The sequence below is a fragment of the Amblyraja radiata genome, chromosome 8 (genome assembly GCF_010909765.2).
Source record: "Amblyraja radiata isolate CabotCenter1 chromosome 8, sAmbRad1.1.pri, whole genome shotgun sequence".
NCBI lineage: Eukaryota > Metazoa > Chordata > Chondrichthyes > Rajiformes > Rajidae > Amblyraja > Amblyraja radiata.
Window position 1 is genome coordinate 32,328,323 of NC_045963.1, and position 19,610 is coordinate 32,347,932.

General features: G+C 37.3%; 1 protein-coding gene across 4 annotated transcripts in view; it reads left to right on the top strand.

Annotated features, from left to right (window-relative positions):
• Positions 1–17,323, top strand: part of ppm1b (protein phosphatase, Mg2+/Mn2+ dependent 1B) — a 125,474-nt gene extending 108,151 nt beyond the window's left edge. For 2 of the 4 annotated variants that reach the window (XM_033025511.1, XM_033025512.1), the window contains 3 exons: positions 2,382–2,439; positions 6,569–6,622; positions 12,985–13,733. In XM_033025511.1, coding sequence (XP_032881402.1) covers positions 2,382–2,439; positions 6,569–6,622; positions 12,985–13,236 — 364 coding nt within the window. In that variant the 3' untranslated portion in view covers positions 13,237–13,733. Of the gene's footprint in view, positions 1–2,381; positions 2,440–6,568; positions 6,623–12,984; positions 13,734–15,433 lie in introns of those variants that run through there. The other 2 variants (XM_033025513.1, XM_033025514.1) reach the window with 2 other exon arrangements.
• The last annotated feature ends 2,287 nt before the right edge of the window (positions 17,324–19,610 follow it).

The window sequence follows — 19,610 nt, forward strand, 5'->3', positions numbered from 1 at the left end:
ATCGAGTTAGAGGAATGCTGTTTAAAATTCATCAGCTTAATTCGTGGAATGGTGACTTTGTTGCATGAGGTTTAAATAAATAGACTGGTGAATACCCTTTAGTGCTTGAAAGAGCAAGAGCTGTTTTCATTAAAAGGCACAAAATTCTCATCGAGATTGACAGCTTGGATGTTTAGTTTAGAGATACAGCAAGCTCACCGAGTGTGCGCCGACCCGTAGACTAGTTCTATCCTACGCACCAGGGACAATTTACAGAAGCCAATTAGCCGACAAACCTGCACGTCTTTGGAATGTGGGAGGAAACCGGAGCACCCCGGAATAAACCCCACACAGTCACAGGGAGAACGCACAAACTCCATACAGACAGCGCTCGTTGTCAGAAACAAACTTTGGTCTCTGGTGCTGTGCCCCACTGTGAAGTTCATGCTTTCCCGAGCTGGTATGTCCACTGCTGTCGGGTTCAAATTCACCATTCTGGACATAGATGCGATGAAATTTATTCACCCAGATGTGGTGGTTTCTGCATGTGTGAGGCTTGTTGAGTTTTAGTCGGTAAGTATATTCATGATTAAGATCAAAACATTTGCAGATATTGAGGAATATGAGGTTATCCGTAGGTAGGAAATTCATGATGATAAACCACAATCTTACTGAATGATGGAACAGGTATGAGGGGCCTAATGGCCTACTTTTGCCTTTATTTTATATGTTCTTGTCAGTGTCATAGAGCTATACAGCACAGATACACACCCTGTGGCCCAACTCATCCATGCTGACCAAGTTGCCTAATTGGGCTAATCCTGCTTGTCTGCACCTGGCCCAGATTCCTGCAAACCTTTCCTATCCATGTATCTGTCCAAGTGTCTTTTAATCGTTTGGCAGCTTGTTTTGCCCCTTGGGTCCCTTTTGGATCTTTCCCTTCACGTTAAAACTGTCCACTCTGGAGTCTAGTTTTAGACAATTAGGTTATTCATCTTATCTATGTCCATTATGATTTCATAATCTGTAAATTCACTTCCTACACTCTGGGGGAAAACGATCCAGTCTCTCCTTGTGTTTCAAACCTTCCAGTCCTGGTAACATTATCGTACATTATTTTTACACCCTTACAAGTTTAATGACATCCTTCCCAAAACAGGGTGATCAGCACTGTACGCGGACATTACCAACGTTTTGCACAGCTGTAACACAAAGTTCTAACTCCTGTGCAAAATAATCTCACCAATGACGGCAAGCATGCCAAACGCCTTCTTCACCACCCTGTCCATTTGTATCACTACCTTAAGGAAAATATGTACCTGCTTCCCTAAGGCAATCGGTTCTACATCACTCCCCAAAGCCTTACGAATTACAGGGCAAGTTCTGCCCTGTTTTGACTTACTAAATTCAAAATGGTGTGTTGATCAGATTTTAAACTCCAACTGCTATTCCTTGGTTTTGTCTTCTCCATTACTTTCTATCCTTCAAATTGTCATCTTAAATCTCTCTAAGATATGCTGGAGTAACCCTGAGGGTAAGGCAATATCTCTGGACAAAAGGAATAGGTGACAAGGTCTGAAGAAGAGTTCCAACCCGAAACGTCACCTATTCCTTTTGTCCAGAAATGTTGCCTTACCTGCTGAGATACTCCAGCATTTTGTGTCTATCTTCAGTATATACCAGCATCTGCAATTCCTTCCTACACGTCTAAACCGTTTGTGAACAACTTTGTAACTAGTTTTGAGATCACCTACATCTTATGTATCTACCACTGCATGCCATTTCATGGCCTGGCTGGGCCACACTTTTAAGATTCCCTATTCTAGCTCCCAAGTTATGACTTGTTCTGATTTATCTCTAATAACATGTAATGGCTTGGCAAAGCTCACCCTGTCCATAATCCTTTATCTTTCTCCATTGATCCTTTTCTCACTAAACTGCTGGTCACCCAAATTCTCTTCCTGTCTGATATTAACTGATGTTGCTGATGTTCTTTAATCTTAATGACTATCTTTCATCCCATTAAATCTGCCGTTCCTAATTTTCTCACAGTTACAGAACTGCAAGGAGTGAATCTTTTTTCATTTTCTAATATCTAATCAGGTTCTATCTGTTTCAGACTGGAGTGAAACGCCCTACTAATTCTTTAAATGCTTTAATCTTTTTCTCTTAATGTTCATTCGCACTGGGGGAAATTTTCTGTCTGTGAAAGATATGCTAAAAGTAAGGTAACAAAAATAATTTTACTCGCATTTTAACTATCAAATTTCGATTGAATTAGATTTCTTGGTTTATTACCGGTTTACATTTTGTTAGAGGTAATAGTCGTACGATAAATTCTCCATTTCTTTGAAAGTAACAGGAAAAAAGTTTGATAATGTGTGTTTCTCTAAACCGTTTAGGCGCAGTGTGATTGAAGCTGTTTATAATAGACTGAATCCACACAGGGATGATGATGGGGTGAGTTTTATTTTCTTATATGCTGTCAATGTACAAAAGAGATACAGATTTTGTTCCTGATTAGAATGTGCAAAATACTGACTGATACACTTTCATTTGGTTACATTTTAAGTAAATGGGTTTCTTGGAGTAAAGTTCCATTTGGTAACAGCTAAGAGACACATTTTGTCATCATGCAACAAAATAGGTAATTTGGCTCAAACAGAAACATTTTGGGCATAATTTCTGCAATTTATATGATATTTGAATTATTTTGAAATGTGTAAGCACATTCTAATTGGTTAAACTGTATTCCAATAGTAAATTGCTGTTATTGAGTAACATGAAATTAAATGCAAATAATCAATCTTTTAAAAATATTTGTTGATGAGTAATGCTCATCAAGATCATGACTCGAGGGATGGGGAAGCTTCTCCCTTTTCTGGCACACTATGAATGCTTTGATTGATTGATTGATTGATAGACTTTATTAATCCCCTTATTCAGGGGAAATTCTGATGTCCTTGCAGCACACTAATAAAAATACAACACAGTATTCATGAAGAAATTCAACACCAAAACATAAAAACATCCACCCACAGTGATTCCCACTGTGGGGGAAGGCACAAAGTCCAGTAAATGTAAATGGAACCTACAAAATTAGCGTCCTGAATGATATCAATTTATGACCAGTACTGCCGTAGCCTTTTGAGAACCTAGGTCAAACCTGTTTAAGCATTAACTTCTAAATTGCATTGAAATTCGGGTAACAAGGTCAAAATAGTCATCTTAATTGGTAAATTAATATGCCACAGCAATTAGACTATAAAATAAAACCTGGAGATGCTCAGCTGTCAGTCAGCATGAGTGGGGAGAGAAACAAAGTTAGTGTTTCAGAATTATGGGCGACACATTGGTGCAGCGGGTAGAGTTGCTGTCTTGCAGTGCCGGAGACTCAGGTTTGATCCCGACTTCGGGTGCTGTCGTAACGGAGTTTGTACGTTCACCCCGTGACCGCGTGGGTTTTCTCAGAGATCTTCGGTTTCCTTCCACACTCCAAAGACATACAGGTATGTAGGTTAATTGGCTTGGTGTATGTGTAAATTGTCCCTAGTTTGTGTAGGATAGTGTTAATGTGGGGATAGCTGGTCGGTGCTGACGGTGGACTAGGCCTGTTTCTGAGCTGTATCTCTAAAACTAAACTAAAAGAATGATGTTCTTTTAGCAGAACTGTTGAAAGTTAGAAATAAAAAGTTATTTAAAGTTTGGGTAATGGAATAGTCTGACATTCTAGCAGAACTTCTCTGCAATTTTCTAACACTTTTCTGTAACTAAAACTTTTAAAATATTTTTATTTTTACTTTCAACAGTCTGCTGAATGAATGTCAATTGAAATATTAACTCAATTCCTTTCTCTACAGATGCTGCCTGACCTCATGAGTATCTCCAGTAGCTTTGTTTCCATTTCAGATTGCAAAGATTTGCAGCGTCTTAGTAACAGTATTATTATTTGAAATCAGTCTGGATGTCTCCATTCATTTGATATATCCTATATTAGCTCAATTATTGACAGACCCAGGCACCTCATATTTTTCTAAATACTCTCCAGCTCCATTAACATTTGTAGTTTGGTGCAAGTTAGGATGAATAATGGTGCGATGAACTCAGCTGAGGTTCTTGAGCACAAACATTTGTGGTGATGTTGTTAATAGGATGATAGTTTTAGGTTAAAGATGGTAATGGTAATGACCAATTGATAAAATGGGCAGACTAATGGAAGATTAAACTTCTTCTTAGTCAGTGCTTGAATCCAGTTAATTCACTTTGGGAGATCTAACAAGGGTAAGGCATTGACAACAAATGAAGAGGAAGTATTGAGGAACAAAGAGAACTTGATGTAAGTTGCAAGGATCCCTGAATGTGGTAGCACAGTTAATTTGGATGTGGAGAAGTTAAGATGTGCACCCTGGCTTGCATTAGTTGTGTCTTCAGAATATAAGAACAGAGACATTTTTGGTGCAACTTTATCAATTGATTAAGCAATAGCTGGAGTACTGTGTTCTAGTTGTCATTACATACGGAGGATATGATTACACTGGAAAATGTGGAGAGAACATTTACCAATATATTGGCTGGGTTGGAGCATTTTTGTTCGATAGGCTGGGTGTGGTGTTAATATTGGTTTAATATTGTCACGTCTACTGAGATACAGTGAAAAACTTTGTTTTGTGTGCTATCCGGGTAAATCATACCATACATGAGTACAAAAGGTAGTGCAAAAAGAAAAATGCAGAATATAATTCCAAAACTCCAGAGATAAATGTAAAGAACAAAAAAGTGCAAGGGTCACAATTAAGTAGATTGGGAGATCAGGAGTACATCCTTAGTGTACAAGAGGTCCATTCATGGGTAGGAATGAACTGCAGATGCTGGTTTACACTGAAGATAGACACAACATGCTGGATTAACTCAGTGGGATAGGCAGCATCTCTGGATCGAAGGAATGTGTGACGTTTAGGGTCCAGACCCTCCTTCAGACCGAAAGTCGGGGAGAGGGAGACTAGAGATAAGGAAGTGTAAAGTGTGAAAATGACATATCAAAGCAGACGATGTTCAAGAAAATGTAGAATGGTTCATTGTTAGCTTCGGGGAATGTGACAGCGGGACGTACAATTACTAAAATTGGACAGGGAGAACTAGGGTAGGGGAGGGACGAAGAGGGGGAAAGCAAGGTTTACTTGAAGTTAGAGAAATCAATATTCATACCGCTGGGTTGTAAGCTGCCCAAACGATATACGAGGTGCTGTTCCTCCAATTTGCGTTAAAGTGTTTAGCAACTGGGAGATCGCTTGGGACCAGGCAAACTGAGCGGAGGTGTTCAATGAAACGATTGCTGAGCCTGTGGTTGGTCTCGCCGATATATAGATGTTCACACCTGGAACAGCGGATACATTAGATGAGGATGGAGAAGGTGCAAGTGAACCTCTGTCTTACCTGAAAGGACTGTCAGGGTCCTTGGACGAAGTCGAGGGAGATGGTATAAGGACAGGTGTTGGTTCTCCTGCGGTTACAGGGGAAAGTACCTGGGGAGGGGGTGGTTTGGGTGGGAAGGGATGTTAACCAGGAAACTGTCTCTGCGGAAAGCAGAAAGGGGTGGAGATAGGAAGATGTGGCTAATGATGGGATCCCGTTAGAGGTGGTGAAAGTGTTGGAGGATTATGTGCTGTACGCAATGGCTGATGGGGTGAAAGGTGAGGACGAGGATACCTGTTGTGACGGGGGAGGGGGAGCAAGAGCGGAGCTGCGGGATACCGAGTTGATTCTTGTGAGGGCCTCATCTATGATAGAAGATGGCAACCCCCTTTCCCTGAAGAATGAGGACATCTCGGAAGTCCTGGTATGGAACACCTCATCTTGGGCACAGATACGGCGTAGACGGAGGAATTGGGAGTCGGACTCAATCCCCTATTAATTCCTCCGTCTACGCCACGTCTAAATCGTTATAGCAGAATTTGGACGCACTGTTATGAGAGTATAGTGAGTACGGTAAGAGGATGAATGTAGCCTTTTGGGGCAGTAACATTGAGAATTTTCATGGAGGATGTTTTGTCCTCTCCTTATTGATTATGGTGTATGGGTAGGAAGTCAACTGCTAAGTTCTCAGTCCAGGTGTTTGGTGGTGAGCTTGATTGGAATTATGGTGTTGAAGGTGGAGATGTTGTCAATCAATAAATAAAAGTATGATGTAGGTGTCCTTGTTATCCAGAGTTTTTTTGGTGATGAATGCAAGGCCATAGAGATGACATCTTCTGTGGTGGTAAGCAAATTGTAGCAGATTCAGATTGTTTTAGAGGCTGGTATTGATGAAAGTGCTCCATTGCCATATCAAAAGGTTTGTTGTCCTTTGAATGAAGGTGGCTGAGGGAGTACCTGACAGAGATATAAAAAAGTATGAGGGGCATGTCAAAAAGTATGAGGGGCATGTCAAAAAGTATGAGGGGCATGGTGGAAATAAGGAAATTTTTCCTCGTAACAGTGGAGTTGAAACTAGAGGTTATTGAATTTAATGTAGAGGGTGATTGAAATCTGGGAAACACTGCTTGAGTGGGTGATGGAGGCAGGAATTCTCACAACATTTACCTGTATCTAGATCAGCACTCGAATTGGGAAGGCAAAGAAGGCTTGGAGACCATGTGCTGACAAGGTAGATATGGATAGAAACATGATGATGGTTAACATGGTGGGCCAAATGGCTAATTTCTGCTCTGTGTGACTCTGATTCTTTGAGCATGCATATTTTTTTAATTTGAGACTTAAACATTGATATAGCTCCTTCCTGCCAGAGTTCAGTTTTTTTAATTGAATTCTGGAAATAAAGTAAGTTGATGCTTAGGCAAAAAGTTTTTTTTTACAATTCATAACAAATCAAATGTATCATTTATTAGACTTTAGATTCTTAGCAATGTTTTAATAGTGTTTTTAAATCTTATTTTTCACTTCTGTTGTTTACTTTAAAATCTGGTGTAAATAAATCGCTTCCCTCTTTTGAAAACGTCAGTCTTAGGAAAATACCTTTCTTGAAAAATCCCCAGCACAAACTGCACAATCTGCACAAACCTTCATAATTTGGTGCTGCTTATTGCAGAATGGGAAAACTTGCTGCTCAGATTTCTAGGTTTGAAGAGCTTGCAAAGTAAATTTTGAAATTTGTACCATTACCTGTGGTTTGTTTTCATCACCTGTACGGGCAAGTCCATTGGGTCACTATTGAAACAGCGGGTTTGGAGGTTTGGTCCTACATCAGGAGTGGCGGCATCCATTATAAAGTGTGACAGGAAAGGCCAAGTTTATGGGCATTGAGAAGTGTATGACACCTGAGGCAGTATGGCAAGCTGAATACTGTTCTTGTCGCAACCCACAGTATAGGTGGACTCACCAATATACACGCATATGATGCACTTTGCATTTGTCATGCATTATTTTTTGGCCCATTTAAAAAAATCCAAGAAATCAATATATGCCAGATTAAACAATAGCTATAATAGATTTTGTTTTCTTCATTTTACTTTCTTTTGTAATTTCTCAATTTCTGATTGTATTCTGGTTGTGTGCAGAATAATTATCATTCATTAGTTTCAAAATGGACGGTTAATATTATTGAATTATATGCAAAAAAGGAACTTCACTGTTTCTAGGTACGTGACAACAAAGATCAATGACGAACAATGGTTCGAGCTGTGAAATAGAAGATGTACCTTTCTGTAGCAAGCCTGGTCTATTTATATAGTGCAAATATAGTAATTCCCTGACGCTAAATTAGCAAACCTAATATTGGAAATATTTAAAGAGATCAAGTATCATCTGTGGAGAGAGAAATGCAGTTGATGTTTCAAGTAGCTGAATTCACCTTTTAGAGATAATGAAAGGTGATTGACCTAATTAAAAATAAATCGTGGCCTGAAGACATTGCAACAGGAGTTCATCTGGGGCCATTCATCATCATCTCATTATTGACCAAAAATTGTTCTTGCCCTAACTCCCAAACATCATTGTTTGCTCTGAAGTAGGTTTTCAAAAATATTTGAATAATGGTTAATTTTGTTTTCTGTTACTCAGGTAATGAAAGGTGTATGCTAACAAGATTCAGATCATCTGTCTCATGGAGATGTAAATAGAGGATCATGAGAACCTTGGCCCTTTTTCATCCAGTACCACCATTTCCATTATTTAGTCTTTCATGGAATGTGCCCTAAGTTTGCTATTTCCTTTCTATACTCGGTCCAGATGCAGGGTCTTTTGCGAAGGGTCAGTTATTTCTGTAACTTCAGAGATGCTGCCTGACCTGCTGACTTCCTTCAGCAGTTTGTTCTGTGCTACAGATCTTTGGTTTATTATTGCCATGCCTGTTTAAAACATGCGTAGTGTTGTGCAGCCTTTCAGCCCACCACCTATGCCGACCCTTTTGCACACTTATCCCACTTGCCCGGTCATATTTAACAAAGATGCATAAATCCCTGACAATGTCCTAGATGCCTTCTCTTTACTTTGTGGGATAGATTTCTTCTGGCCCTGGGGATTTATTAACCCGAGGTCGAAAATTACATCCAGCACAACCTCCTCCAGAGGATGGCTGAAACAGCACATCTGTCAGTGTTATCCAGTGGAAACTGCTGACAAGCCATGGATATTAATATGATGCGCTGTTTTTGCCCCCCTCCTCCTCTAGATATTAATCTGTTCCAGATTACTTAATTTTATGTGGCTCTAATTATGTCCTAAAACTGAGGTATTAGCTCTGTTTCACTCTCCTCAGATGCTGTCTGGTTAATTGAGTACTTTCAGTGTTTTTATTCTTTTATTTCAAATTTCCCGCATTTGCATTTTTTTTTTGCATTTGGTTATTGCTAATTCTGTTTCTTATTTGTAAGAAATAAAGGTTTCCCCCACCTCTTAGGTTAAACTGTGTTTGCTTAATTTAATCTTGCACCCTTTATTTAAGTATGTAACATTTGCAATTTTCCAGTCCTCCAGCATATGCTGATGCTTAGAAGGTTTATGACCAGTACTTCAGCAGTTTCCCCCCTTACACCCCTCAGCTATCTAGGCTGCGTCACTGACAGTCCGTTTACTTTTTATTCTATTCATCTGAGACCAATTAGCCCTTTTTAGTTCCTCTATCAATGTTAACACTTTTTTAAAATCTGAGCAACATCTTTTTGTTTTGCTGAGAACTTCAGCAGCATTTTATTTGGTAAAGTACTCATTTAGTACCCTAGCTTCCATAACTAAATCTTTTATATTTCCTAATCAGGCTCATTTCTCTTACTGCATCTTGACTGATTACATCTTCAGAAGATTATTGCATTCCTTTTGAGATTTGTCCACTATTTTCTCTTTCCTTTTTGCTTTTACATTTATACTTTTCCGCTGAACTTTCAATGATCAAAGCTTAAGGTATGTTTACCAGCATAGGTTATGTACACATGGAAGTAATTATGATCAGTATTTGTGCAAAGGAAATATGTTTTAAAGGGAAAGTAACTAGTACAATTCGATTTGAGGAATACAAAATGAAACTGATACTCGGCAAAAAACAGTCTTGTATTTGGAACAAAATGTGTTGAACTGACCAGCTAATTTAGAAGCAATTCCAGGAACTGAGAATTCCATAAAGGCAACTATTAAGTGTTCTTTCCAAGCTTTGGTTGGTGCATATTTTTTTCTCAATTGAGTAACTTTCGTTCACATCATCTATACCTGACTCAGTGCCAGTTAAGTGAAAACTCCTTTGTTTCTAATCCTGACTTTCATTATTTTGATGAGCATAATTAATATGTCCGGACATGTAAACTTGTATGTAAAAAGTCCACTAGGATTCCCCAAGGATTGATTTTCCAAACATTTGCATATGTCAGTGTTATCCAATGGAAACTGATGACAAGCCACGGATATTGTTATAATGTGCTATTTTAGCCATGCCCATCAGAAACTCCTTGTATTACAGGTAAATGTACTTCACATATTTTCTTAACAGTATATTTGTTTTACAAACATCTATCATCAAGGTTAATAAGGGAGTAAATGGCTCACAATGATCAACATTTATTTCTGCACACAGTTTTACAATTGTTTAATAATGGTTAGGATTACAGTGAGTTTTTGTCCAATAGAATATTTGGCAATTACTCTCTTATTTCCCAATCAAGCTGCAGTTTGCCACATCTGCATTCCCCATAAACCCAAATATCTGCAGATAAAGGATGGTACAATATTCACATATATGTTGATTGATTATTGATGTCACAATGCTTATAAAAAAGAAGCAAAGGTGAGTCCCACAATATAAGCAAACAATAAAAACAATAAATTATCTGCCAGCTTCTGATCTGTGATAGTGTAGATCACTAAGAAATTTAAATTGTATGTATTGACATTGTCTTTTACACTTGCAATTATAGGAAATGGATCTAAATTTAAAAATTGATAAAATCTTTTAAAACCCTTGAAATATTTTCCCGAAATTGTATAAAATCTTAAAACAATATCCATATAATATTTTAACCTAAAATGCTAACTGGCTGATATGTTCTTGTTTTTGGGAGGTTATTGGTTATGTGTTGCACCAACACCATCAAAATTAAATTTTGTTTATTTATAGATGTAATAATTATTGGGAACCAGTTAATTATGCAAATGTTACACTTTATTTTTGTATGCAGGTATTACAAGTTTAACATAACATTGTTGTAGTTCACTATTTCCTCCGTGATGCAGATGGGCTAAAAATAAATCTGAAGACTAACGTGATCAACATCAAGGGCGTGCCCTAGTAAAACTATTAGAAGTCTTTTGCTGCTGTTTGTCATCTATATCAATGATTTGGATAAGAACGTATGTGGCATGGTTAGCAAGTTTGCAGATGACACAAAATTGGGTGGTTTGGTAGATAATGGTTATGGTAGATAATGGTTATCAAAAATTGCAGCGGAATCTTGAACAGGCGGGCTGAGAAATATTTGATGGAATTTAACACTAAGAGAAATGTGAGATATTGCAGTTTAGGAGCAATAACATGGGCAGAACCTACACAGTGAACGATAGGGCTGTGGGGAGTGTTGTGGAGCAGAGGGATCAAGGAATACAGGTACATAGTTTGGTGAAAGTAGCATCACAGGCAGATAGGGTGGTCAAAAGGGCTTTTGGCTCCTTGGCCTTCATCAGTCAGAGCATTGAGTATTGAAGTTGCGAGGTCATGTTGCAGTAATATAAGACATTGATGAGGCCGCATTTCAACTATTGTGTTCAGTTTTGTGCACCATGTTAGAGGAAAGATGTTGTCAAGCTGGAAAGGGTGCAGAGAAGATTCATGTTGCCAGGACTAGGGCCTGTGCTAAGGGGAGAGGTTGGGCAGGCTAGGACTCTATTCCTTGAAGCGCGGGAGGATGAGAGGTGATCTTATAAAGTTGCACAAAATCATGAGAGGAGTTGATCGGGAAGACACAGAGTCTCTTGCCCAGGGGGATCTAGAACTAGTGGACATAGGTTTACGGTGAGGGGGGAAATATTTAATAGGAACCTGAGGAGTAACTTTTTCACGCAAAGAACGAGCTGCCGGAGGAGGTAGTTGAGGCAGGTACTATTGCAACTTTTGAGAAACATTTAGACAAGTACATGGATTAGGGGGATATGGGCCAAATGCAGGCAGGTGGGACTACTGTAGATGGGACGTTGGCCGGTGTGGGCAAATTGGGCGGAGGGGCCTGTTTACACTCTAAAACTCTATGACTCTAATTTTGTTAAACATAGTTTGCCCTCAAGAAGTCTGTGCTGGCTTGCCTTAAATGGCCCATTTTCTTCCTGTTGACTGGATCAACGTTTTAAAGGCATTCCCACCACCAACATGAAACCAATCTGCTCAATTTATTCAAACTCACTTTCTTTTACTTTTGACGTTCCCCAGTTCCCCATCAATACTTGCATCCAAAGAAAATTGTAATCAATGGTTCTAACGATTTAGCCACCTTAAATTCAAGGTCATTTGGCTCATTATATCCTCACTGGCTAAGAAACTACAATCCATTGAGCTCTTCCTCTGACATCATAGGTTATCTAAGGCCATGTGTGCTGAGGGTTTACATCACTTACACACATTTATGCATTGAGTCCCAGACAGCAACCAGCTCCAGATTAAAGTTTAATTCCTTAAATATTCTAATCATTCTACCAGTAACCTTGTGTGCATTTTCCCCTCAGTTATGGATTACTGAGGCAATATGTTCCAATGCACCCAAACAGAGCCTTTCATAATTGTATATGTCAATTAAATCTACCATTAGCTGCATCTGCACCAAAGAAAACAACACCACTCTTGCCAGTGTTTCATGACTAATGTTCTTCAGTCCTGCAACTTCATTCTAAATCCCATTGCCATCTCTTGTGTCATCATTTCCTTCATATAATACGGTAATTAAAACTGTGTGCAGTACATTACTGTGGCTCAAGTTTGGTATAATGCCCAAATTCACTTGGGTTATCTTTGGAAACATCTGCATAATATGTTGGTAAAAATACATTTTAAATTGGCCAGAATTGGAAAAGGTTACAACTGAGAAAAGATATTAAGGCACATTTAATTTTAGTGTTTCAGACTGAATCCTGCAAAGATTGCACATTAAAATCAGATTTTTTTGTGGAAACGTTTTCAACATTGTTGAATAAGTTTATAATGGTTTCAAGTTATTTCATATGTTAATATACTCTCATTTTATGTATGTCAGTCTCTTATTGATATTGGTTGGTATCCTTTGGAAGTTATTCACATATTCAAAGGGCACAACAATGCAGGGCTTTAAGATTCATTTTTTACTTATTCTGCTGCATTTCCAATAATAGAATTAGCTTGTCTTTATATTGCACAGGTGTACCTTCAAAGGCAGTCAGAGATATGATTTGAATACATATTTATTAACAGTAAGAGCACTTTAAAGAATTGATTGTTATGTGTTTGATAGTCCAAAAAATTATCATAGGCTGTTTACTCATACTGGGGTATTAAATCTTGAAAAGGATCCTACTGGAGCAGATGAAGGGGGAGCAAGACCGGGTAAATTGCTCGAGACACTCAGACAATTGAGAATTAATCATAGGGGGAACTACCGTCACCTAATGGAGGAGATGCTGGCTAATTACAGGCTAGCTCAGGTCCTGGGGGAAGCAAGTACTACCGAACAAGCTGTTTCTACTGCAGTTATGCCTGCTAGAGAATCAGAGACCAGGTTGCAAGCAGATGAGGAGAATCGTCCTAAGGATGTAAACTGAACTGATGAAGATGTAGTAATAAATGAGAAATGCCTTAAGAGCTCATCTTCCAGCATTGTGTATCCACTGTTATAATTTGTAACACCGCATGAGTTTTTGATCTCCATTGCATGTTTTTATTGTGTTTTGTGCTTGTAATTTAGCTTTTTGTTGTTCGGTCATCATAATAGTTAATGCAGTAACCATTGATTTTTAAAACCTATCTATAGCGCATTAATTTTTGTTGTAAAATTGTAAATGTAGTAAATGCATGATTTTAAAAAGATGTTTATGTCATTGATCAATCCACCATGCTTTAGTATAAATATTAGTTATTTGTGAACTGTTCCTCATGGTATGTTCCTTGTGCAGTATTCAGTGAGAGAGATTTGTCTGTTTTAATGTCCAATAAAGCTTTACAGTATATCTGGACCATTGTTTAACTTGCTCATTACAAGTTAATTTGGATTTACCTTTTTCACCACAATAAATGATTGTAAAATAAAACGTGAAACCAGCTGGTTGTGTTTTACGTTTGGTAAGTGGCTTGTCTAGACATTACATTACATCTGCACCTGAACATTTAACACTGTAGAAAATTATAAATGAATATTTCAATGCATCAATGTTCTAAACTCTTAGTCAAATGCACCATTTTACAAATGCTTATAATACTTGTACTACTGTTTAATATATCATAATATTTACACCCTGCTTTATAAGTAAAGCAAATCTTTGTTAAGAAGATAAACTTGATTACATAAACATCTTTGTTTTTGAGGATCCTTACAGAGCAATAAATGCAATGTGCCGATTACCACAAAATATTATTATGGGGCATTTCCAAGGGAACACTCATATCATTTGGCTTGGTACTGGGTTTTTTTGTGCTGAAGTTGTGGTATATTTTAAAATTATGCAGACTAGAATTGACGGAATAAAAATATAAGAGCGCACTGTTCCTGTTAGAGAAAGATTTTGTGTGTAAATATATTGTATAATCAGCGTTATTTCCAGTCTAAAGAAGAGTCCCAACCCAAAACATCACCTATCCATTTTCTCCAGAGATGCTGCCTGTCCAGATGAGTTACTCCAGCATTATTTCTAAAGTGTTTGGCATTTGCACACTCGTGTGTATGCTAATGATAGATTGAGGATACATTTTTTTTTCCCTCTGATTTTTATGTGAATTTCTGGGTTTTTTTAAAAATTTGCTCAACAAAATTCAACCTAAAACTTGAGCTTGAATTGTACAGCTGAGTTTTAACTATTCCACACAAAACAACTTTTCTAAATGGCCTTATTATTTCACAGAATATGCAGGGGAAATGTACAATGGAGACAATGATCAAAGTACATAATTGTATATACTTTATATTTACAATATTTGGTAGTTATATGAACAAGCAGCTTGTCAAACATTTAATAAGCAAGTTTAATCACTCATGGTCCAAAAGGCTAGTGTTTTAATTGAAAATTAAAAATCTCTCCATAATTGTCTTGCAGAATGAGCCTAAAATTTAGTTACGTTGAAAATGAATACTTTTTTATTTTTCTGAGCAAAATCTTAGATTGCAATACAAAATAATTATCAAAATTGTGTAACCTCATATTAAGTTTTATTTTGTTACTAAGTGACTATCTCACATTTTCTGTTTTCTGAAACAGATTTGTTTTTCCTTGCACCCATGTAAATGTTTTTACCTGAGGTCAAAAGCATTGTAGATTAATGAAGAACAAAGATATCCAAGTTTCAATATATGGTCCTAAATTTAGATTGGATCAACATTTTGAATAAAAAACAAATCTCTTCACTTCCTTTCCACAATATGATTATATGGAAGGTTATTTTGTGCAATCAAATTGATACTTAATGTCAAGATTTATATTTGTAAAATATAGTTTAAAAATATTTGAATTGTTGCTTGTTAATATTTCTTGAATGATCTGTTGAATGTATCTATTCGGTTGTCCTCTTTCCATGAACTCCAACCCTTCCCAAACAAGAATGTAATATGTTCTGCTGGTAGACTTTTACTACTGTATATGTATTATTAAGACAATTGCTTTTGTGTTTTGCTCACTAGTTCCAGTTTCTTAAAGTAATACAATGCCTCTGCACTTTCCATTTTATATTTGAAATTTACAAGGCTTTTGCAAAACGTCTATGCACATGGTGGAGAATGCAAGTGTAATAGTATTGTTTTGTTTCTCACAGGGTTCCGCAGATCTTGAAGACCCCTGGTAGTTAAATAGGCTAGAATCGCTAAGAAATTCCTGGTTTGAAATATGGAAGAAACCTTCGTTCACACACCTTTTATTTACTACAAGGGAAATTAAAAATCCAAAGGATCTTTTAAAGTCATTTTGTCAGAAGGGCAGGAGGAACTTGATTGTTAGAATTATACACCATTTGTTCGTTTTTTTGCGTATTCTAATATTGCCACTCCTGTGCATCTTCCTGTAAAACAGTATTTTGTTGATTGCCTCAGACTTACTGATTGCATCTGCACCCAACTTGTTGCCTAAAGGAATGGTAATGCTGTAGCAGATGTGGTAAAAGTATCTGAGGTGCATGGATTTCTAGTTTAATTTGGAAGATGCACTGAGTACTGTTAATTTAAATCTAACTCGCCGGACATGAGCATGTACAAATTGCTGTATAAGGCGTTACTTGATTGCAAGGTTCAAGGTTGAGAGCTTCTGCACCTATCTCAGGCCCAGAGGGAACATGCAGTAAGCAGAATGCTGTAGAAATTTATTTCATGTAATTCTTCACTTCAATTTCTGCTGTACTACCAAATACTCAGTTTTCTCAGCTGTCCGATATGCAGTATATGTTGTCTACTGCTTGCTTGAAGATAACATTGCATTTGGCAATAAATATAGCAAATGTATGGTAAAGTTCCCTTATGATTTTAAGCATGTGTAGATTATAAGCTCTTGCTAAGCAGAACCTTTGGACAAAACTGAATAGATTAATTTATGCTTCTATGTCAATTGTCATTTGCCTCAGACATCCCACTCATTAATGCAGAAGTTGAAAATATCGCTATAAAATTTGCCTTTCTCACACAATATTGTAAATTGTGATTTTATTCTACATGTGGTTTTCTATTAGTATCATTGATTTGCAGCAGAAATAAAGACACAGCCTTGTGTAAACTGGGGTATAGTTTTGCAAAAGAAAATTGTTTGCATTAACAATTATAAAACTAGAGATCACATAGATTTATAAACGCAATTTAAAATATTCTATTGTGAATTTAAGCTTTACAAAATACGTTACTTAATTTTGTTCAGTGATTTTTTCTTTTCATTCATTGTGGAATGGGCATGGTACAGAGTGGCTGTCTTTTAAGGTACTTGAAGATTCTTGGTTTGATTTGTATTTTCTGCAATAACACAATTTTACTGAGTACGTTTGAGCTGTGCATGTACTAAAGTTTGGTTTAAGCTAATGATTGAGGGGAAGGGGATTTGAGCAGCATCTGAGGGCAGAGAGAGCAATGAATGTATCCACTTGTACACAAAACACATGCTATGGATGCCTTGTAAGATTTAAGTGGGTCAGCTAGTCGGTTAATGGTGTACAGTTGAGAAATACCGTTAATTGTGATTGACACATACTGATGAGTGTTGCTGATTGGATTTGTATACAATGGAATTCATTTGTGATTCTCTAACTTTGTTTTTTCTCCCCCTCATTAAGTCCTTATGCTGGAAAGCTGCCTGTTATCATATACCCTTTGAACACTGGTGCCTACAACCAGCTGCCCCAATCATTTAGTTCATTGTGTAGGTATGATTCTTGGCCTAGAGAGTATGATTATTGCCCGTGTTTTTATTTATTCACTAGATTTTAGCTACAACAATAAAATGTCCTGAAGAAGATGATGTTAACAGGTGTTTTGACCCTTTGTTGAGATTATGGGGTTGTTTTAGGGATGGCGAGTGTCCAAGTGGTTTCTTACTGTCCACGGACTATCGACTCTGGTCCTTCCCTGTACTGACTATAGTATATTCCCTGTATGATATTTGTGATGTTTCATACAATACAGTGATCATAACCACCTTGTTATCTTCAATAAAGGATTGCTAAATGCATTATGACTTTTGTATTTACCGTTTGTATCATGTACATGCTGCCTGAGAATAAATCCTGTCATATTTTGGACTCCTATATAATAGAGAAAATCTGGTTCCTGTAATTACCTTGAGACTCTTATCCATGTGACTCGTCGATATGTCACTGCTATGAGTTTAAGAAAACAGTTAAAATAATTTTCACATTTACAATTTTAAAGGTCACTTTTAATCCAGTTGGGATACATTCAGCGCCCCATTAATTGAAGTCATATAAAGCATAAAGGATTTGTGTTAAATGATGGAATCGTGCCCACAACATACATCAAAAGCATGGTAAATTTGTTTGGTTATTTTTCTCTAATAATGATGTGGAATAATGTAATAATTCTTAAATATGGATTTCTTAACAATATGTACATATTAGTTGATATTGTGTTTAAAATATTCTCTCCTTTTAGAATGGAAGATGCTTTGGCCCTTCAGGTCATCAATATGAGCATGTAACTTTCCTTCATGCTTAAGAGATATCGAGCAATGAATATTCATGTATTTTACATTTACATATATTATATGTCTAATACATTCACTTCAGTGATATATCTTCAATCATTGGCATTAAGAACTGGAACATTCCTGCTATATACAATAGAACATACTTAATATGTTTGGTAAATAAAATACAAGGTTTCAAATGTTCCAAAAGAATATAGAAAAAAAAGACCCACTGAGAGAAAGAATTGATCCTTGTAATGGAAACTTAGATAATACTGAGTGCTTGTTAGTCCAGTGAGCAAGTTGAGGTCTTTTGGAAATAATCAGGAACACATAATGTTCTATTACTGAAGTCTCAAGGTAACTAATTTCTTATCTGTTGCACATCTTGAAAATAATTTATCGAATATTGTCCAATGTTGTGGTCGTTTTTGGATTCAGGATAAATGGCAAGCCAAAAATTCTAAAGCATTAACTTACAAGTGATCAATTCTGTATTTAATTATTTACATTTTTTTTTTGTTAGTTTAGTTTAGAGATACAGCGTGGAAACAGGCCCTTCGGCCCACTGAGATAGGCCTCTCTCTTCTCACCTTGTGATTCCAAGTGCTAACCATAGAACATTATTTCTCTAAATTGATTGGAGATTGTTATTGGTTATTGCAGTATGATCAAAGCTTCATGCTAGTATCACATGCTATCTTGAGATACTGCTATAGAAATATGTACAATATTCAGTTTCAGGGAGGGGGTGAATCAGTGTTCCCTTTTACTTTAGAATGGTTGTCCTTCACATGTACAATTGCACTTGCATTTCCCCCACATCATGCCCAGTTTTAGATCCATGTTTGCTTAGATGGTGTAATGTGGGCTTTTGTGACATAGGAAATGAAAATGAATCTTGAATTTGCCACTCGACACCCATTAAAAGTGCTATTTTGTTATGGTACCTGAAACCTCTGGCAACTTAGAATCAAAATTGTCTCGTTCTATTTCTCATTTGAATAATATCCTTTGGTACTATTATCATAAACTGCTGGCAAATTCCAGATATATGCAGGCATGTTAGTTCTATCTCCTCCATCTCTCGACCTCTCCACTTTCTCTAAATTGTATGTATATTAGTCCTAACTGTAGTACTCAATGAGCAGAAATTCAATGTTCCAATCTTCCAATGTTAAGTACCATTGCCTTGGAGCATCTTTAAATATTATGTCCCCCAACGATACACTTCACCCGTCATCCCCGGTTACTATTTAAACCAGATATATTTAACATCAATATGTACCGTGGACCACATATCGCTGACACATTTCTATTTCCATAGAATTATATTTCCTTCTCAGACAGTACATTATAAATGTTGGCTCCAATCAAAGTATCCAAATCAAAGAGGAAAAAAAAGAGAATTGCGTGCAGATACCACCAATTGAGCAAAATTAACCAATTATAGACAATAAACAATAGGTGCAGGAGGAGGCCATTCGGCCCTTCGAGCCAGCACCGCCATTCAATGTGATCATGGCTGATCATCCCCAATCAATACCCCGTTCCTGCCTCCTCCCCATATCCCCTGACTCCGTTATCTTTAAGAGCCCTATCTTGCTCTCTCTTGAAAGTATCCAGTGAACCGGCCTCCACCGCCCTCTGAGGCAGAGAATTCCACAGACTCACAACTCTGTGAGAAAAAATGTTTCCTCGTCTCTGTTCTAAATGGCTTACCCCTTATTCTTAAACTGTGGCCCCTGGTTCTGGACTCCCCCAACATCTGGAACATGTTTCCTGCCTCTAGCGTGTCTAAACCCTTGTCAATC